Genomic DNA, 17,732 nt, shown 5'->3' with positions numbered 1-17,732 from the left:
TGTTGTTAGCTTAGCTTAGCACAAACCCTAATCAGCCTCTCTTTCTCTCTCTCTCTCTTTCTCTCTCTCTCCACCAGTTTGAAGGCAGTGACTCTCTGACCAGTGGTAATCTGGGTCAAAGGTTGCGACCCACCAGCGAACTCAATGGCACCACTCAGTCCCCCGCTCAGTCTCGTGGCGCGTCGGCCACTCAGAAGCAGCGGCGTTTCAGCGACCACGGTGAGTTCACACATAAACACATACACACACAATTACACATATTCACACACACACAAACACACGTATAAACAAACACACACACACTAGCTCGTATCAGTGACCCTGTGTGTGTGTTTGTCCCGTGTCTCAGTGGCGCCCTCCATCCCGCCGCCCGTCTCCTACACTAAGCGTTGCCATGCCAACAGCGTAGAGAGCGACAGGAAGGAGGAGCTGGGCGACACGCCGGCTTCACCAATGGGAGCGCCGGACCGCCGGAAGTCAGCGACGGCCTCAGGGGTGAGAGGATCCGTCTGTACATGCTGGAGCTGAATCACGTCTGAGATATGAGAGTGGAAACACCTTAGCAACCGCCTTAGCAACCACCTTAGCAACAAAGATTACAGAACAGAAGGCTGTTTATGAGCATGTATAATTAGCAGATGTCAGCAAGGTAGAAAAAAGCCTTTAAAACGAAACACAGAAGTTTTGTCTTGCAGGCAGCATTTCTACAAATGTTCACCTCAAGTTTTGAACTGACATCAGAACAAGATATAAATAACAGAAACCCACTATGAGCAGAATATGAACCCTTTAAAGCTTTTTTCTCTCTGAAAACAACACCATGAGAGCTCTGAGAGTGAACCAGAACAGTAAACAATGAGCTGAAACTCGACTATAAAGCTGTAAAGCTGAGAGGAGCTGCAGAGTCTCTGATTATTCTCTGTAGGTCCAAACACATTACACTGTAAAACTGCAGGATTCAGTGAAGGACTCCAACAGACACTTTGCAGACGTTGGAATTGGAAACAACAGAAATTAATCTGATAATTGTGACTAAACGCAGAAGCTGGTTATATATGATGCTGAGCAGGTAGTGTTGCAGATTAAACTAAGATAAATAAACTCACTATAAAGCTCCATAAAGCCGAGAGCAAGCTGCAGAGTCTCTGATACTTCTGTGTGTGTGTTGCAGAACATCACTCGGAGGAACACGTATGTTTATGAGAGGACGAGCACCGATCGCCACTCGGCTGTTATTCCCAACGGGAAGGACAGCAGGTGAGAGGAATTCTGCTAGTTTTCACTGATCAAACATGCTGTTCTCCAAATCAATAACCAATCCCTCTCTGCGCCAGTCTACCAGAGGTACCTTCTGCATCGCCCTCCCCATCGCCGGGGGCAACCGTCTCGTCTACTCGGCCCCGTCACGTTAAGTCCATGTCGGCGTCAGGACATCCGATGAAGTCCTGCCTGCCGCCTATCGACGACAACGCAGAGTATCAGAGGTGATCAGATCCACACTTTCTCTCAGTGAAGGATTTAAACACTTTCTGCAGAACCAATGATTCAATTCTCCAAAAACTAAACGGTTTTATATACGAATCAGTAACAAATAAGGGTTGGCAAGATGAGCAATTAAATAATATAAAAGCAGCATCAGGTTTGTCAAAATGTACATTTAGTATTTTTGTTGGTTTTATATCATTTGAAATGACATTTGCACCATTTTTTACCAAAAGTAAGACTGAATGCTCCTGAAAATGTCAAATGGTGTAACCACAAAAGAATGATAAACATTACATATTTTATCACCTACAGTGTATTTAAGTAGATTTATACTAATAATGACTTCATTTAAATGGTTCCTGATCTCCATGGTAACCAGAGTAAATGTAATATTTAGAACAATTGTATTCCATTACCTTTATTTAATATAAAGTTATAATGTAAGATCATGCCAAACTAGTTGATATGGTGTTTTATTGACAATTTACTGTTTTTAAGCAAGTTGAATTATTTGGTACAAAGTTTTTATGGTTACACCACCACTTAGACATTTTTGCCATAATCCTCTAATATATTCTCTCAAATGGATTAAAAGCAGAAATTTGATGCTGGGTCCACAAAAAAAGAATGTGTGCAAGTTATTCATACGTTTATTTTCACATTTTAACCCTTTAAATTTAAACTAAACCACATGGATACATAAAGGATCTCTGGCTCAGCTTTTCTAACTATCACTATATTACTCTCAGCCCCCCCCCACCAGCCCCCGTCATCACCGTCAGCCTTCAGCGTCACCAGCAGCAGCAGCGCCACACCGGACCGGACCCGCTTCCCCCGCAACTCCTCCAGCCGCTCCACCTTCCACGGCGCTCAGCTCCGAGACCGACGCCCCGCCACCTACAACGGCCCGCCGGTGTCACCCAGCCTGTCACCGCACGCCGCCGCCTCGATGGCCACGCCCCGCCGCGGCACCTCCACATCCCTCATCGGCAAGATCACCTCCAAGTTCGTACGCAGGTCAGTAAGAGACGGGAGGAGTTGGCTTCTGGGGAATACGTGTTTTCTGTGAGCGACTCAGCTGTCAAACCCAATGTAGAGATTCAACATTTCAAACGTCCTGCATCCTGTAGAGCTTTTCTGCCTTACTGGTGGTGTAACCCTGCAGCGAGGACAGGTAACGTCAGCTTGCAGTTGTCAGTTGTCATAGAAACGCAGGAAGTTTTACAGCACACGACTTTTCTCACCTGCATCCTTTTCTCTTCATCTGGAGCTGTTCCAGTTCAATCGAGGTCCAGATGACTTTTTCCTCCTCTGACCTTTTTGTCGAGGCTATTTTGGGAGCTGAACTCATGTGAGCTTGAGCTAGTCAAGTATCCCATAATCCATTTCACACCAACCAACAGTGACAGCGGAAATTTGATAAAATTCCTTCTGGAAAACACAATTTTGGTCTCTCATATATAATATAATATCTATATTATGTCTGAAGGCTCCATGTATGTACAGATAAACACATTACAGTGAATATCAGTAAGTACAGATGAATGAAAATGAACAGATGCAGTATATATTCTATGTTACATAACTGATTGAGGTTGTGTTCTGGAGCTTTGAGTTGAGGTGTTTAGTCCCAGTAGTCAGGTTCAGGTTCAGGTGTGTTAAAACAGCTGCTGCTCCAGTCGATCCAGCACTATACTAAAGTAATTAATGTCAGTTTTCTTCCTCTTCCTTCCGTACAGTATTACTCCTTTCCTTTCCTTCCTTCCTTCCTTCCTTCCTTCCTTCTTTCCTCCCTTCCTCCTGTCCTTTCTTGACCTGAGGACAACAGAAGGGTTAAAAAAATGAATGAAGGGTGAACTGAGATATGGATGAACGATGTAACATGTTAACAGCTGTCTGTTTGGTTCTCGTCGTCTTTCAGGAGTTTATCAGGTGAGCCTAAAGAGGAGGGCCGGGACTCCAAGCCTCGCTCCCTGCGCTTCACCTGGAGCATGAAGACCACGTCCTCCATGGAGCCAGGGGACATGATGAAGGAGATCCGGAGGGTTCTGGACGCCAACAACTGTGACTACGAGCAGCGTGAGCGCTACATGCTGTTCTGCGTGCATGGCGATGCGCGGCAGGACAGTCTGGTCCAATGGGAAATAGAGGTGTGCAAACTGCCGCGCCTGTCACTGAACGGCGTGCGGTTTAAACGGATCTCTGGAACATCCATCGCCTTCAAGAACATCGCCTCCAAAGTGGCCAACGAGCTCAGGCTGTGATCACGTGACGGCGGATACCTCTGCTCCTCTTCTTCACAGGACGACGCCCCACCAAGTGACGGCATCCCTCTTGTGTTTAGCACTATTGCAGGATAACTGCTGTATAATTCTTTGAAAATACACATTATTATACTCATCACAACTACTATTTAATGTCACTAAATGTTTGCCAGTAAAACCAAATATTAAAACCACTGGTGGTGCAGGTGTTCATCAGGATGTGGTCCGTCCCTCAACCACATCGATGAGATCCAGAACAAAGACAAGCTAACAGACAGAGAGCTCAGTTTGTTTGCTAGCACTGAAATCCATCTGTCATCACAGGTCATCAAAGGTCCACTGAAGGGAGACTTGTAGTTTCTGCACTTTAGAAATCAGATTGTGAAAAGGTTTTGCAGGTAAACTAACCTGGTTTCTTTGATCAGGAACTCAAACTGCATGAACTCTGGAGTTTTACAGCTGTGATATTATTGCAGAGCCTTAACCTGATTTCTGTCAGTAATCTGGTTTCTGGAGTGCAAACATGACCTGAACAATAGATGAACAGCTAGCTAGCAGTGTATGTAGTTACAGTGTAAAACACTAATATTCATCGAACATGTATCTGTCACCATGTTGCTTTGTGATGGTGTAAAACTGATTTTATTTGTTGCACCGCTGCTAGAGAGCCAGCTTAGCTTGCTTACCAGTTAATTCACCATTAATCTTCGCTATGAGTAAAACAGTGTTCAGACTGAATGTGAGGTGATGTGATCGCATATAAAGGTTAACGCACTAACAGTTCCTTTATGCCTTGTATTAAAATGTATCTCATATGTAGATTTAACTTGATTACATTGATATCTGGTATTAATATGTGGCTCCAGTGTCCACATTGACATCTGATTGAGATCCGATCGCTCAATGAACCGAATCTCACATCGTCGTCTCGTTTGCGCGGGTCTAAAAAACAACAACAACAACAAAAAGGGGGTGGTAGCTATCTGTGAAGCTGGGCCATGTTTGGACTTCTGCTTGTGGGGGAAGAAGCTATCTGTCACAACTGGAATGCCGAAGACAAAAGGGAGGAGAATGCTGTTTCTATGCAGCTGCTTTTATCTGAGCGGTGGTCAGTGGCGCTACTGTCCAGAGGACGATCGGGATGCAGGAACGCCGTTGAGACTGGTGGGAGAGGAAAGTGATGAGGACGGTTAATGCATGAAGACTGGATGTCAAACCTTCGGAGGCCTCTGTGCCCAGTGTTGCCAACTCCTCAGTAAGGAAAGTAGCTATTGGCTGACCTAAAAGTCGCTAAATGACGTCATCGCATAATTTGAATAATTGTCCATTTACATGTAATTGTAATGGACGCTGTAGGAGAGAGGAATAACGTCTTGGGAGAGACAAAAAGTGAGTTAAAAAAAACCCTAAATATGTTTAGAACTACAAATGAACAATTTTGTTCTGTATTGTTAATTGTTAGAATATCAAATTTAATCAAAAAACTGTTTTGCGGGGTGGAATTGCACATGTTGCAGTCTGGACGCAGAGTGGTGTGGGTCTCCTCTCTGCTCTGACTGCAGCAGGGTCTGCTACGTGAGGCTACTGTGAACCTGACTGCTTGTGAGTGCTTTGGGACGGGGGAGGGGCTCACGGCAGCACCCGCAGCTCGTTGACGACAGTAACTGCAGAGCGATACGTGCTTTCACTTCAGAGTCTCCAATAACACCAGAAAAGTCGCTTTTGAGGAAAAAGTCGCTAAGAGGGTTTGGAAAGTCGCCGGATTTAGCGAGAAAGTCGCCAAGTTGGCAACACTGTCTGTGCCGTCAAATATCGGGATGTTGTTGTTTGTAGACTGGCAGAAACTTTCATTTACATTTGTGTTTGGTGTGGTTACAGTGCGTCTCTGACCAATCCGATCACAGTCCGTCCTCAGTGCGTGTTGGGTGCTTTCACAACTCTACAATCCAATCACCCACAATGCATTTTAATACAAGGTGTAAAGGGGGTCAAAGACAGTGCGTCGAGGCAAAGGTGTCCATAGATTATGACTCTAACATACGTAGACCAGTTAAATAAGAGGTAGAAAAACAGAACTTGAGTTTCTGGTGAATTATAAAGTTGGTTAGAGTCAGAGTTGTAGCACAGACACGCAAACACACGCACGTGCTGTTGGTTTGCACTTTGCTAGCTACAGCTAACATGTGTACAGCTGGTGCATTGGCTGTTTGTGGCAAATAACAGTCCAGCTATTAAAACAGCTTATTATAAACATTAGCTCATTAACCACAGAAGTTTAGGGGAGAATTCAATATAAAAAAACATTTAAATTAAGTTCCTCACTAGCTAAGTTGACAACAGTGCAGCTCTCACACTCTGCAGCTGACTGACTTTCATTGTTTTTATTCTGATATGATTTGACTGCTGATTGGTTTTGTATTAGATGCACGAAGCTTCAGAAACAGTTAGAAGTGTTTAATTTCTCGTTGTAAACATGCAGCAGCCACTGGAGCCTGATGTTAGCTGCAGCGCGTCATACCAGGATCCAGGTTTCTGATCATCACTCAGCTCTGTACTGACTGAGGTTCCTTCACTTCTTGGTTTCCGGCTGTGTGAACGCTGCTTTACTGAAGTCTAGACTTTATTCCAGTGAGTCCAGGTCATCATCCCTTTAGTTCTGCTGACCAACTACTCACCTGGACGAAGGGCAGAATGATCAGAAACCTGCATCAGGTGTTATGATCATGGTGATATGGTTCATATTCACCAACATCCAGATCATCATAAGCAGGATAATTGTTCATTTATCTGAATATGCAGCAAACATCCACTTTTATTGTCACCTTTTATTTGTGAGCTCACAGAATTTAGTGTCATTAAGTGTGATGAACAATCAGGTAGTGACAACATCCTCACTGTTGGTTGTATCATGGAGACCCCCCCCCCCCCCCCTTCGCTCCCCTACTGGCTGATGTTAATACTATTGCAATAATAGTTGAGCTCTTAGTAACGATGTCATTGCTCAACAACCGTTTCAGGTGGTTCAAACACAAACTAAAGCTCTGTAAATCTATTTCCACGTGTACAGCTGACACAACAGAATGTGTTTTTTTAGTTATTGTTATTATCGCCTGTACAGGTGAGTATGTGCAGGTACAGAGTTGATTCATTTGGGTTTTTATACAGAATCTGTTTATTTGGTTGTTTTTCTTCCATTGAGATTATTTTTCCATCATTCTTTTCTTAAAGTTGAGTGAAGCAAATTGCTTTCCATTCATGAGATTCCTGTTTAAACTTAAAATCTGGTGTTTTTTCCTGCATTTTTATTTGTGTCAGCAAATCTCATGAAAAGACCAACAATGTGTTAGTCCGCCTCTTCAGGACTTTCTGACTTCCTTATTCTGTCTGTAGCTCTCAGCCTCAACTCAACTGGTTCCCAATGTAATCTTTAAAAAGGATGAATCCACATTTGGTGCCTCAGTGAGTATTTCTGGCAGCAGGTTGTGTGTGTGTGAGACTGAATCAAATAAACTCCAGTGTGTGTGTTCATGGTGATGAAGGAACATGTAGCCCAGTGCAGCGTTGTGGCGCACTGACGGGTTATTAATAGTTTAGGACAACAAAAGAGGAATAAGACATATCAGGCTCTCTGTACACACACAATACTTGTTAGAAGATCAGTTCATTGTTGGTTTGGATCCAAACATGAGATTTGTTGACAAGAAGAAACATAGAAAACCACCAGAGAACCACCATCGTCCATCATCACCAAACTTGAGAAACAGGATCAAAATTGGCCTTTTGATGATGTTTCTTGGGAGATAAAACTATTCCACCACGTTATGCCTTCCAAATGTGCTGCTTTGTATTTCTGATGCATTCAGTTGTACCAGAGGAAATGAGCAGTTTGTGTATTTTTTTATTTTTCTCTGTATATTTTGAATTTTTTGGCTGTATGCAGAACCACTAACAGCTCTACTTGTCTGTCGAGGTTCTGAGGGTTCGACGACTCTCCAACATTACTGGATCTGGGGACACTCTGGTATGTCGTAGCACTTGAAACCAGGAAGGGAACAAACAATGCACATTTTGAACCCTCGTCTGAGAGGGTTGAGTTCATGTGATGTGGGAAAAGAATACTTGTGAGCCTCTTACTTGAAAATACCCCTTGCCTCAGCTTTCAGAGAGTAACTTGCACCATGTGACTTGATTTCTCAGACTCATTGCCAACAGGAAAGTAGCATAAGTCTGGTGTAGCCATGATAGATTCATTTTAAATAAAAACCACAGAACTGAAAGACTTTCAACACGAGTCATTTTGTGAGTGCAGCTTCTACGTTTGTCTGTTGATATGTTTAATAGCGCCCCCCCGTGGCAGTAAGGATTCACTGTTAATGAAGACTGTTTGGTTTCATAATTTCAGGTTTAAACTCATACTTCGTGTTTCTACCATAGACTGTATATAAGAAATGGACGTAACATCCGTGATGTCACCCATTGGTTTGTGGACTGCTGCTCGGAGGCCAATAGTATCAGATCTGAGCAGCGCCATCTTGAAATTTCAGGTGCATGCTGGGAAAAATAAAAACAGGGATTCTACTTATATGGGCATCAGGAGGAGCATGAGGCGCCCTCCTGAACCTGTGAACCAATCAACCTGTCAATCACCACGTAGCCACGCCCTAATTCATACCCTGCTTTATCGTCACATATAAAATCAGGGAGACCAAAATGTCCCAAATGAACATCATACTGCATTGAAGAAGGCTTTAAACTAGCGATTGAGACCATAAACACATTTTGAAAACGTTTACTGAGGTTATAAATCAAGTGAGAAGTTGGTGAATTCTCCATTGACTTGTATAGAGACGGAAGTCCTTTTGACACCAAAACGGTCGCCCCCTGGTGGCCTTTTGATAGAATGCAGTTTTAAGTTACTTCCGCGTTGGCATAATTTCAGAGGACCGGAACTCCCCGCCTGGTTACTACTGCACACAATGACAGATGCTTTTAATGCCTCCCTGGACCCGTTTCAGGGCAGAAACTATATGTTAATGTTAAAATATTAAACATAAAAAAACAGCCAATTTAAACCAAACTACAAACATCATTATTAAAGAAATGGTTTGTTCTTTCTAATATCTATCCATCTATCTATCTATCTATCTATCTATCTATCTATCTATCTATCTATCTATCTATCTATCTATCTATCTATCTATCTATCTATCTATCTATCCATCTATCCATCTATCTATCTAAGGCAATGAAGGTGTTAACATAATGTTTAGACACCAGGTGCTGTTGAGTAATAATCAGCACACCTGATATTAATTAACTGCTTCCTGACACAAATAGGACCCTAAACAATGTTAACTTCATCACTCATCAGCTGGTAGTTTTATAGTTACTGCCTATAAACACTCATTAAACTTCAAACCAGCATGATGACTGATCTGGAAGTTGAAAACATGAGAAACAAAGACTTGCAGAGCAGTTCATGTCTTCATGGAGCTGATTCTCTGATGATGGTCGGTGTGGAGCTGCAGCTGACCTGATGAAGGACTCAGGACAGGTACTGACTTCATCATATCATAAAAAAACATAACTCTGTCTAAAATGTACCCGAACTCAAACAGGTTTACTTTCATTGTTGACAACTCCATTACCTAGCAGACTGTAGGTGGCGCTAAACAAGGAAACTTTATATCTATAACTGATTTGGTGCTAAACCGGAGGCATGCATTCGAACTGAAAGACAGTGAATTGGCGGATTGCACCTTTACTGGACCTGTTAGTGAGGTTATATGGGACTCCTGACATATCTTCCCACACTGTATACACTTTCCTCTTTATCCTTAATATTTTGTATGACTTTTGTACAAAGCTAAACTTTGACTAAAGAAAAAACTAAGTTCAGATACACAAATGTGTTTTCAGTTTTTGGACTTTTTCTCTAATCTTTGATTGTTGCTGAAATATTGGATCATTTGAACATTTATTGAAATGAAAGCATGTGAGAAGTTTAGAGGGAAAAATCAGTATTTGGTGGAGCTGTTAACAACTCATAGACATCTGAAATGTGAGCCGACTACACACTGCTTTTATTATAATGCCACAAATGCGAGATCACATGTTAAATAGTTAAATTAATGGCAGAGCAATGAGCTGAGTTCAGAGTCAAAGACGTCAGACAAAAACTTGACACATCTAGATCAGACTTCATTTTGTCCTTTTTTACTTATTTGAAATCATAAATTCAGTCAAGGAAGGAAGGTAGGAGGGAGGGGGGAAAGGAGGAAGGAGGGAGGGAGGGAGAGAGGAAGAAGGGAGGGAAGGAAAGGAGGGAGGATGGAATGATGGAAGGAAAGGAGGGAGGATGGAAGGGAGGAAGGAGGATGGAAGGGAGAGAGGAAGAAGGAAGGAAAGGAAGATGGGAGGAAAGAAGGAAGAAGGGAGGAAGGAAGGAAGGTAGGGGGTAGGAAAGAAAGAGGGAGGGAGGAGGAAAGGAAGGGAGGAAGAAGGGAAGGAAGGAGGATGGAAGGAAGGAAAGGAGGGAGGATGGAAGGAAAGGAGGGAGGATGGAAGGGAGGAAGGAGGATGGAAGGGAGGAAGAAGGAAGGAAAGGAAGATAGGACGAAGGGAGGAAAGAAGGAAGAAGGAAGGAAGGTAGGGGGTAGGAAAGAAAGAGAGAAGGAGGGAGGGAGGAGGAAGGGAGGAAGAAGGGAAAGACAAAAGGATGGAAGAAAGGGGGATGGAAGAAGGAAGGAAGGGAGGAAAGAAGGAACAGTCAAAACAGACGGGGTCAATTTGACCCGGGAGGACGACAGGAAGGTTAATTATAGTCCAGCTCAATGGGAAACGTGAACCTAAAGAGGCAGGATGAATGGGGGGTCGGAAGGTCTCTGTTTCTGCTGTATGATGCTCAGTCCATTCCCTCTTCTCCTCCTTACTCCAGCCAGTCCGAACCCTGATCTACTTCTGTGTAGGAACGATGTCATCGATGTCTCGGCCTCCCTCCAGCCTCTTCTCCATGGCGATGAGCAGTTTGACCCCGTCCACCACCACCTGGGTCAGCTCCACCTCGCTCGGCCCAAACGTCGCCATGTTGCTCACGCAGTACAGAGCCGGGGATTCTGGGAGATGGAAAGGCAAGAGGACAAGAGGACAATGATGACTCAACGGAGGCACAGGTAACAACTTTCCTTCATGACAATGACATCTCTGTTTACAGAGACGATATTGAAGCATGTCACACTATCAAGGCCGTAGCCAGGATTTTTCAAATACAGAGGTCAAAAAGAAGACCACAACTTAAGTATCAGTTCAAAGTTATCTGATCCAATTCAATGTATGTCGCTTTCTTGCTGTACATTTCTCAGTCATGGTCACTCTTGTGGTCCAGTTCTTTCTCATCACTTCCAATTCTGCAACTTAAATCAACTCCTATTTCAGTATTCTACAACTTCCATAGTTGCATATTTAAAAATTATAACTGCAAATATAATTTTCTTTGTTGGTTCTTAAAATGTGGAATGATGCACGGCCTGCTGGGAGAAAAGGGCTCATCCAATGAATGAACAGTTTGCAAAATCGGGTCAAGTCCAATTCACAAATGTAGACGTAAACATATTTCTGGCGATTTTCAAGTCGCAGTTCAACATCTACTGCAGCGGATATGTTTCTGGAAGTGAAAAACTCTCCAGTAATACGCTGACTGTATATTTGTGAATTTGTGACGAATCTGCTGACGGAAGTGCAACACAGCTGGAGCTGTTCAGTAAGGAAACCAGTTCAATTGGAAACCAGTTGGCACATAACACCGGGGCCGGTGAAAAAAGTCCCGGTGGATTTCAAGACCTCACTCCGCTGCTGGCTTTATAGCTGACTACTTTGGTTTTGACATGGCAGCGGTATCTGCAAGTACGAGTCACGTGGCGATCCGTTGAGGATAATTGTCTCGTCAGCTATTTTCACTTCACAATGAAACAAAACTTCAAGAAAAAAATACAGAGGACATGACCTCGGTGTCCTCAATGGTAGCTACGGCCATGTCACACTATACCAACAAAGGACCAGCAAGTCAAACAGGTTGTCATTGTCCGATTTGCTAACCGGAAGAACAAAATTGACCCGCTCAAGCAGGGCCATAAATTGAAGGGCACAAATGTTTATATTAACGAGCATCTCACCAAAGCAAATGTAGATATAGCAACACAAGCAAGGTTCCTGCAAATTGCAAGGTGTTTGTTAAATTGAATGGTAGTCCAGAACAGGCCAAAGTGGTGTGTGTTAGGAGCATTGAGCAGCTTGATAAGTTATGTTACCAATAAGTTCAAGTCTGGGAGTTCATGATTCTGAAGACCTAGTGAATAAGTAGTTCTATTTAGTTTATGTTGTTCTCATCCTTATTTCAAACATGTCTCATAACATAAATGATTTTCGATATATTGGACATCTTAACTTGGAACAAAACTTAATAGAATATGAACTGGTTATAGATCCGGAACAGAGAAGCAGTTTAATAATAAGATTACTGTTGAACATGGGATAAATATTATTCATTTTAACAGCAGAGGTTTATATGCAAACTTCCAAAGTATAAAAGAATATCTAACGCAGTTCAAAACTCCTTTTATCATTATAGCCATCTTCAGAAACATGGCTTAATGAAGAGAGGTACAGATTTTGTTTTGCAGGGATATGAGCTTAACTGCATTAATAGAGGGAGAAAAATTGGAGGAGGCGTGGCTGTATTTGTTGACCTAAAAAAAGCATTATATCTATCCATCTATCCATCTATCTATCTATTGGTACCTGTTGGGTCCATGCGGATCCTCAGCCTCTTCAGGACGTCCTGCAGCCGTTTGTGTTTGGGAAAATGTTGCAGCTTGACGTGGATGGTGATCCTCAGACCCGTCCCAACGTCGGCCGGAGAGCTCGTCACCCATCCCAGCTGCTGCTTCCAGATGAACGGGTGTCTGAGCGCCTTGTAGTACTCCTCCAGCTGGACACACAGGAGCAGAGTAGTCAGGGCATCAAACCTTTCCTGATTAGAGGAACCTTTTGAGTTCCTCCAAAAAGAGCCTCAGCGTTTGAGGCAGTACTTTCAATGACCCAAGAACTATCTGAGTTGAGGCTGTTCGTCTTCCTGCTGACTAACTGCATTCTGACCACTTGGAAATGAATTTTTTTTCTTTTAAATTTAAGTTATGAAAGTCAAAAGTCGCCTCTTTAACCCTCCTGTTGTCCTCGAGTCAAGGGAGGGAAGGAAGGAAGGGAGGGAGGAATGAAGAAAGGAAGGAAGGAAGAAGGAAGGAAAGGAGGGAGGAAAGAGGGAAGGAGGAAGGGAGGAAAGAAGGACAGAGGGAAGGGAGGAAGGAAGGAAAGAAGGAGGGAGGAAGGAAGGAAGGGAGGAAAGAGAGAGGAAGGAAAGAAAGAGAGAAGGAGGGAGGAAGGAAGGACAGACGGAAGGAAGGAAGGGAGGAAAAAAGGAACAGTCAAACAGATGGGGTGAATTTGACCCGGGAGGACGACACGAAGGTTAAAACCATCCGATGTAGGTGACAGAGATGCAGAGTCAGCAACATATTACAAGTGAAAGCATCAACCTTGTCAATAAAGGGTCAGACCTGTCACTGACCTTCTGCAGGTTGATGCAGATACATTTAAAAGCCTCGGCGATGTTGGTGTCATCTCGTGTGGACACCAGTCTGAGGTGGTCCTCCATGTTGATCCAGACCACCAGGCTGCCATCTTTACTCGCCCTGCAACAAGGAATCATGAGACATTATATGGTTGACAAGAAGATGTTATCAGACATTCAGACATTAGGGCTGGGCAATTAATGGAAAAATAATCATTACAGACATTTAGAAACTCTAATCTTGCTCATGTCAATTAATGGTGGTGTTCACTGTTGCCATGACAGTAAAGGTTGCATATCTTTAATGATCATTTGAACCCAAACCATGATCTTTACATAGTTCTAATCAAGTAAACTAGACATTAACCACAGCGTCACACCTTAAAACATCATTATTTTCCCTCCCTAAAGATCCTCATGTGTGAGGGCAGCAGTGTAAAATACAAAAGGAAGGAAGGAAGGAAGGAAAGAAAGATGTAAGGATGGAAAGAAGGAAGGAAGGAAGGACAGATGGAAGGATGGATGGAAGGAAGGAAGGATGGAAGGAAGAAAGGAAGGAAAGATGGAAGGATGGAAGGAAGGAAAGATGGAATGATGGAAAGAAGGATGAAAGGAAGGAAGGAAAGATGGAAAGAAGGAAGGAAGGATGAGAAGGAAGGAAGGATGGAAAGTCATACCTTAAAACATCATTATTTTCCCTCCCTAAAGATCCTCATGTGTGAGGGCAGCAGTGTAAAATACAAAACTTAAGAAACTGTGAAAATACATAATTATTCATCAAGGGAGGAGATAATCGTTCATTCATCGTAATCCAGGTTAAAAGTCCTTTAAAGTCAGTATTCATTAATGTGATTAAACACTACCAGCTGTTGCCCTTATTCAGTGTCACATTTACTGTATTCCCCAAGTATTTGAACCACTGATTAACGTGACTGACCAGACTGCTCTGGAGTCAGGCCAGTCCCGAGCTACGCCGGTACGGAGCTGGGAGGAAGAAGGAAGGTCCAGGTCCAGGTTCAGTTCTCTCTGCTGGTCCTGGTTCAGCTCATCCAGTAAGAGGAGGTGACCCGGCAGCTCGTCCTGTAGCCGCTGCAGAGCTGAGAGCACAAATATACCGGTTCACTGCAACTGGTTAGTGGAGCCTGATCTCTCAGAAATACTTGACGGGGCCACGACTTCTTAACACTGAATTTCGTGATGGGGACACGCAACGTGTCAAATGTACGTGTCCCCATCACGGAATCCTCTTTCGTGGTGGACACACGGATTCCCCGGTTCAACAACGTCACGTACGTCTGTTTTCTAATCTTTTATTTAATGGTTATTTTTAATAGTCATTTGACTGAATTTATTATAGTGCATTAATATACAATTTTTTGTTGTCTAAAAAACAGGCTGTGTGTGATTTAACATTTTGGTGTAATGAGGTAGTTATAATATTTATTACCGCTGGACTTTACCTTTACGTTATTAAATAGGGAAATACTGTCCTCTTTTAGCATTTTATCACATGAATATTAATATAATCAATACTTTTATAGGCTGTTATTAGAATGAACCGGGGAATCCGGTGTGGTGTGTCCACCACGAAAGAGGATTCCCATTGATTTTACATTGGTATTGTTTCCGTGATGGGGACACGTAAATATGACACATTGCGTGTCCCCATCACGAAATTCAGTGTTAACAGGGATTGGTCCCCTGTCACGTATTTCTGTGAAATCAGGTTGTTTTAAACACCACTAATAAAGTTCTCTAATTCAGTGATGAACACATTTCATTTTCTGTAAATACCTTGGGTTAGGGTTAGTAATAGTCTCGTATTATTTAGTCATTTAAAAGCTTTTAATATGAAGCAGGAACTTGTTTGCATCTGTGGTAGCGTAACACAACTCTGATTTGACCCCTATCAGAACAGAGTGGGCTCATTGGGGCTAAGGCTGCCTGTAAGAGACAGAAGCTGAACTGGGTCACCTCATCATGTAATGTGAATGCGGACAGTGGTGCAGTACCTTTCCTGGCCAGTGTGAGGAGCTGTCTGCGCTCTCCTCGGCTGCAGTGTGTCGGGAAGCAGAACTCCTCAATACCTCGAACAACGCTCACCTCACAGCGCACAGCGTACGACCTGTCCAAGTCATCACCCCCCTATATATATATATACACACACACACACACACACACACTTACTTATGACATCAAGATAATGTTTCCAAATGACAGTTTTTCTAACCTGTTTTCTTAATTTTCTGCCTTCATTGTTTGTTTTTTTAACTGTCTAACCTCTGTATAATGCACGTTTATGCTTTTTAACCCTCCTGTTGTCCTCGAGTCAAGGAAGGAAGGGAGGAAGGAAGGATGGAGGGAGGGAGGAAAGGAGGGAGGGAGGGAGAAAGGAAAAGAGGAAGGAAGGAAAGAAGGACAGAGGAAAGAAGGAAGGGAGGAAGGTAGGGGGAGGAAAGAAAGATAGGAGGAAGGAGGGAAGGAAAGAAGGAGGGAGGAAGGAAGGAATGAGGGAAGGGAGGGAGGAAAGGAAGGAGGGAAGGACAGAAGGAAGGAAGAAAGGGGGATGGAGGAAAGAAGGAAGGGAGGAAAGAGAGAGGAAGGAAAGAAAGAGAGAAGGAGGGAGGAAGGAAGGACAGACGGAAGGAAGTAAGGAAGGAAAGAAGGAAGGAAGGGAGGAAGAAGGAACAGTCAAAACAGACGGGGTCAATTTGACCCGGGAGACAGGAAGGTTAAACCAGATCCAGATATAGATATAGATGTTCCTCTTTGTATTCAGTCTGGTGCCTAAACAAGACCTGCTATAATATAACTGGGTGTGTCCGACAGATGTCAGCATATTTAAAAAGTTGAATCAAAGTTCAGTGCAGCTGTTTTACATTCAGTGTGAAACCACAGGGAGAGATTTCTGGGTCTTATTATTAACAATGATTACTCATTAACCAACACTGGTGAACTCTCAGACCTTTAGGTTGTCGTAGTTGAAATCGCTTTCTGGCGTCTGGACGGAGACCTTCTGGCCGTGGAACGCCTCGATGACTCGGTCGAAGAAGTCACAGAACAGAATGTAGGACTGGGCGTCTCCCGCAATACACCCAACGGTCATGGGACCAGAAAACTCGCCTTCACATAAAAACATCATGATTATTACTCACTGATAAAAACTAAAAACTGACTCTTCCCTGTAGTGGAGCTAAAAGAGAAGAGAAGAAAGAGAAGGTCCTGGGCTCATTAACCCTCCTGTTGTCCTCGAGTCAAGGAAGAAGGAAGGAAGAAGAAAGGAAGGAAGGGAGGAAGAAGGAAGGAAGGAAAGGAGGGAGGGAGGGAGGGAGGAAGGAAGGAAGGGAGGAAGAAGGAATGGAGGAAAGGAAGGAAGGAATGATGGAGGAAAAAAGGAAGGAAAGAAGGAAGGAGGGAGGTAGAAGGAACGAAAGGAGGGAAGAAGGGAGGAAGAAGGAAGGAAAGGAGGGAGGAAGGAAGTAGGGAAGGAAAGGAGGGAGGGAGGGAGGAAGGAAAGGAAGGAAAGATGGAGGGAGGGAGGAAGGAAGGACATAAGGAAGGAAGAAAGGGGGATGGAGGAAGGAAAGAAGGAACAGTCAAAACAGACAGAGTCAATTTGACCCGGGAGGACGACAGGAAGGTTAATCTTCCTGTAATTCTTTGACAGCCAGCTTCACCCTGACATCACGCTGACATCACGCTGACATCACGCTGACATCATGCTGACATCATGCTCACCTGGTTCCTCAAGGCCCGGGCGAATGACATCATCGAAGATTACTCCGCTTTCGGTGCAGCGGTTGAACTGGCGGTTGTACAGGGCCGGTGTGAGGATCTGACCCATCCAGGTGTGGTTCCTGGCCAGATCAGGAAACTCCTCCTCAGGGGAACCTCTCCTCAGGTTGAAATGGGACATGGGGTCGGGGGGGGCCAAACTCTGAGCGCACAGGAAGTTGTCATAGAGGAAACAGGAAGAGCTTTTAGTCAGAATGAGTGACTTGCTATAAGTATGATACTCCCACCTCCTCAGTGAAATAAGTAAAAAGCCTGGGAACATGCGTTGACTCAACAGTACAATAAGTCACTTTCTCCATATATTAACCCTCCTGTTGTCCTCGAGGCAAGGGAGGGAGGGAGGAAGGAAGGGAGGGAGGAAGGAAGGGAAGGAGGGAGGAAGGAAGGGAGGAAAGGAAAGAAGGAAGGGAGGCAGGAAAGGAAGGAAGAAGGAAGGAAAGGAGGGAGGAAGGAACGTAGGAGGGAGGGAGGAAAGAAGGAAGGAGGGAGGGAGGGAGGGAGAAAGGAAAAGAGGAAGGAAGGAAAGAAAGAAGGACAGAGGAATTTGCCAGATAAACCATCTC

General features: G+C 43.7%; 2 protein-coding genes across 2 annotated transcripts in view; one reads left to right on the top strand and one right to left on the bottom strand.

Annotated features, from left to right (window-relative positions):
- The window catches only part of mark1 (MAP/microtubule affinity-regulating kinase 1), a 21,658-nt gene extending 16,200 nt beyond the window's left edge, over positions 1-5,458 (top strand). The window contains 7 exon segments of the mRNA XM_062426855.1: positions 78-219; positions 350-495; positions 1,172-1,257; positions 1,335-1,478; positions 1,480-1,484; positions 2,235-2,502; positions 3,407-5,458. Coding sequence (XP_062282839.1) covers positions 78-219; positions 350-495; positions 1,172-1,257; positions 1,335-1,478; positions 1,480-1,484; positions 2,235-2,502; positions 3,407-3,749 — 1,134 coding nt within the window. The 3' untranslated portion in view covers positions 3,750-5,458.
- A 5,245-nt stretch (positions 5,459-10,703) lies between these two features.
- Positions 10,704-17,290, bottom strand: zgc:172076. Its single transcript, XM_062426843.1, has 7 exons — positions 17,113-17,290; positions 16,340-16,497; positions 15,387-15,519; positions 14,312-14,471; positions 13,372-13,495; positions 12,546-12,735; positions 10,704-10,864 (listed from the first exon to the last, which is right to left on the bottom strand). The coding sequence occupies exons 1-7, from the start codon at positions 17,288-17,290 to the stop codon at positions 10,704-10,706; spliced, it is 1,104 nt and encodes a 367-aa protein (XP_062282827.1).
- Positions 17,291-17,732: the final 442 nt, after the last annotated feature.

This window comes from Scomber scombrus, chromosome 2 (assembly GCF_963691925.1).
Source record: "Scomber scombrus chromosome 2, fScoSco1.1, whole genome shotgun sequence".
Lineage (NCBI taxonomy): Eukaryota > Metazoa > Chordata > Actinopteri > Scombriformes > Scombridae > Scomber > Scomber scombrus.
Note: the sequence above shows the minus strand (reverse complement) of the source record. Positions and strands in the feature narration are given on the sequence as shown.

Bases quoted from the DNA above. Each gene is read 5' to 3' on its own strand.
- zgc:172076 (XM_062426843.1), bottom strand. From the start codon at position 17,290: ATGTCCCATTTCAACCTGAGGAGAGGTTCCCCTGAGGAGGAGTTTCCT. The intron at 15,520-16,339 runs GTCTGAGAGTTC...ATATATATATAG, and splicing joins TCAACTACGACAACCTAAAG to GGGGGTGATGACTTGGACAG. The intron at 13,496-14,311 runs GTCAGTCACGTT...TCCTTGTTGCAG, and splicing joins CCTGACTCCAGAGCAGTCTG to GGCGAGTAAAGATGGCAGCC.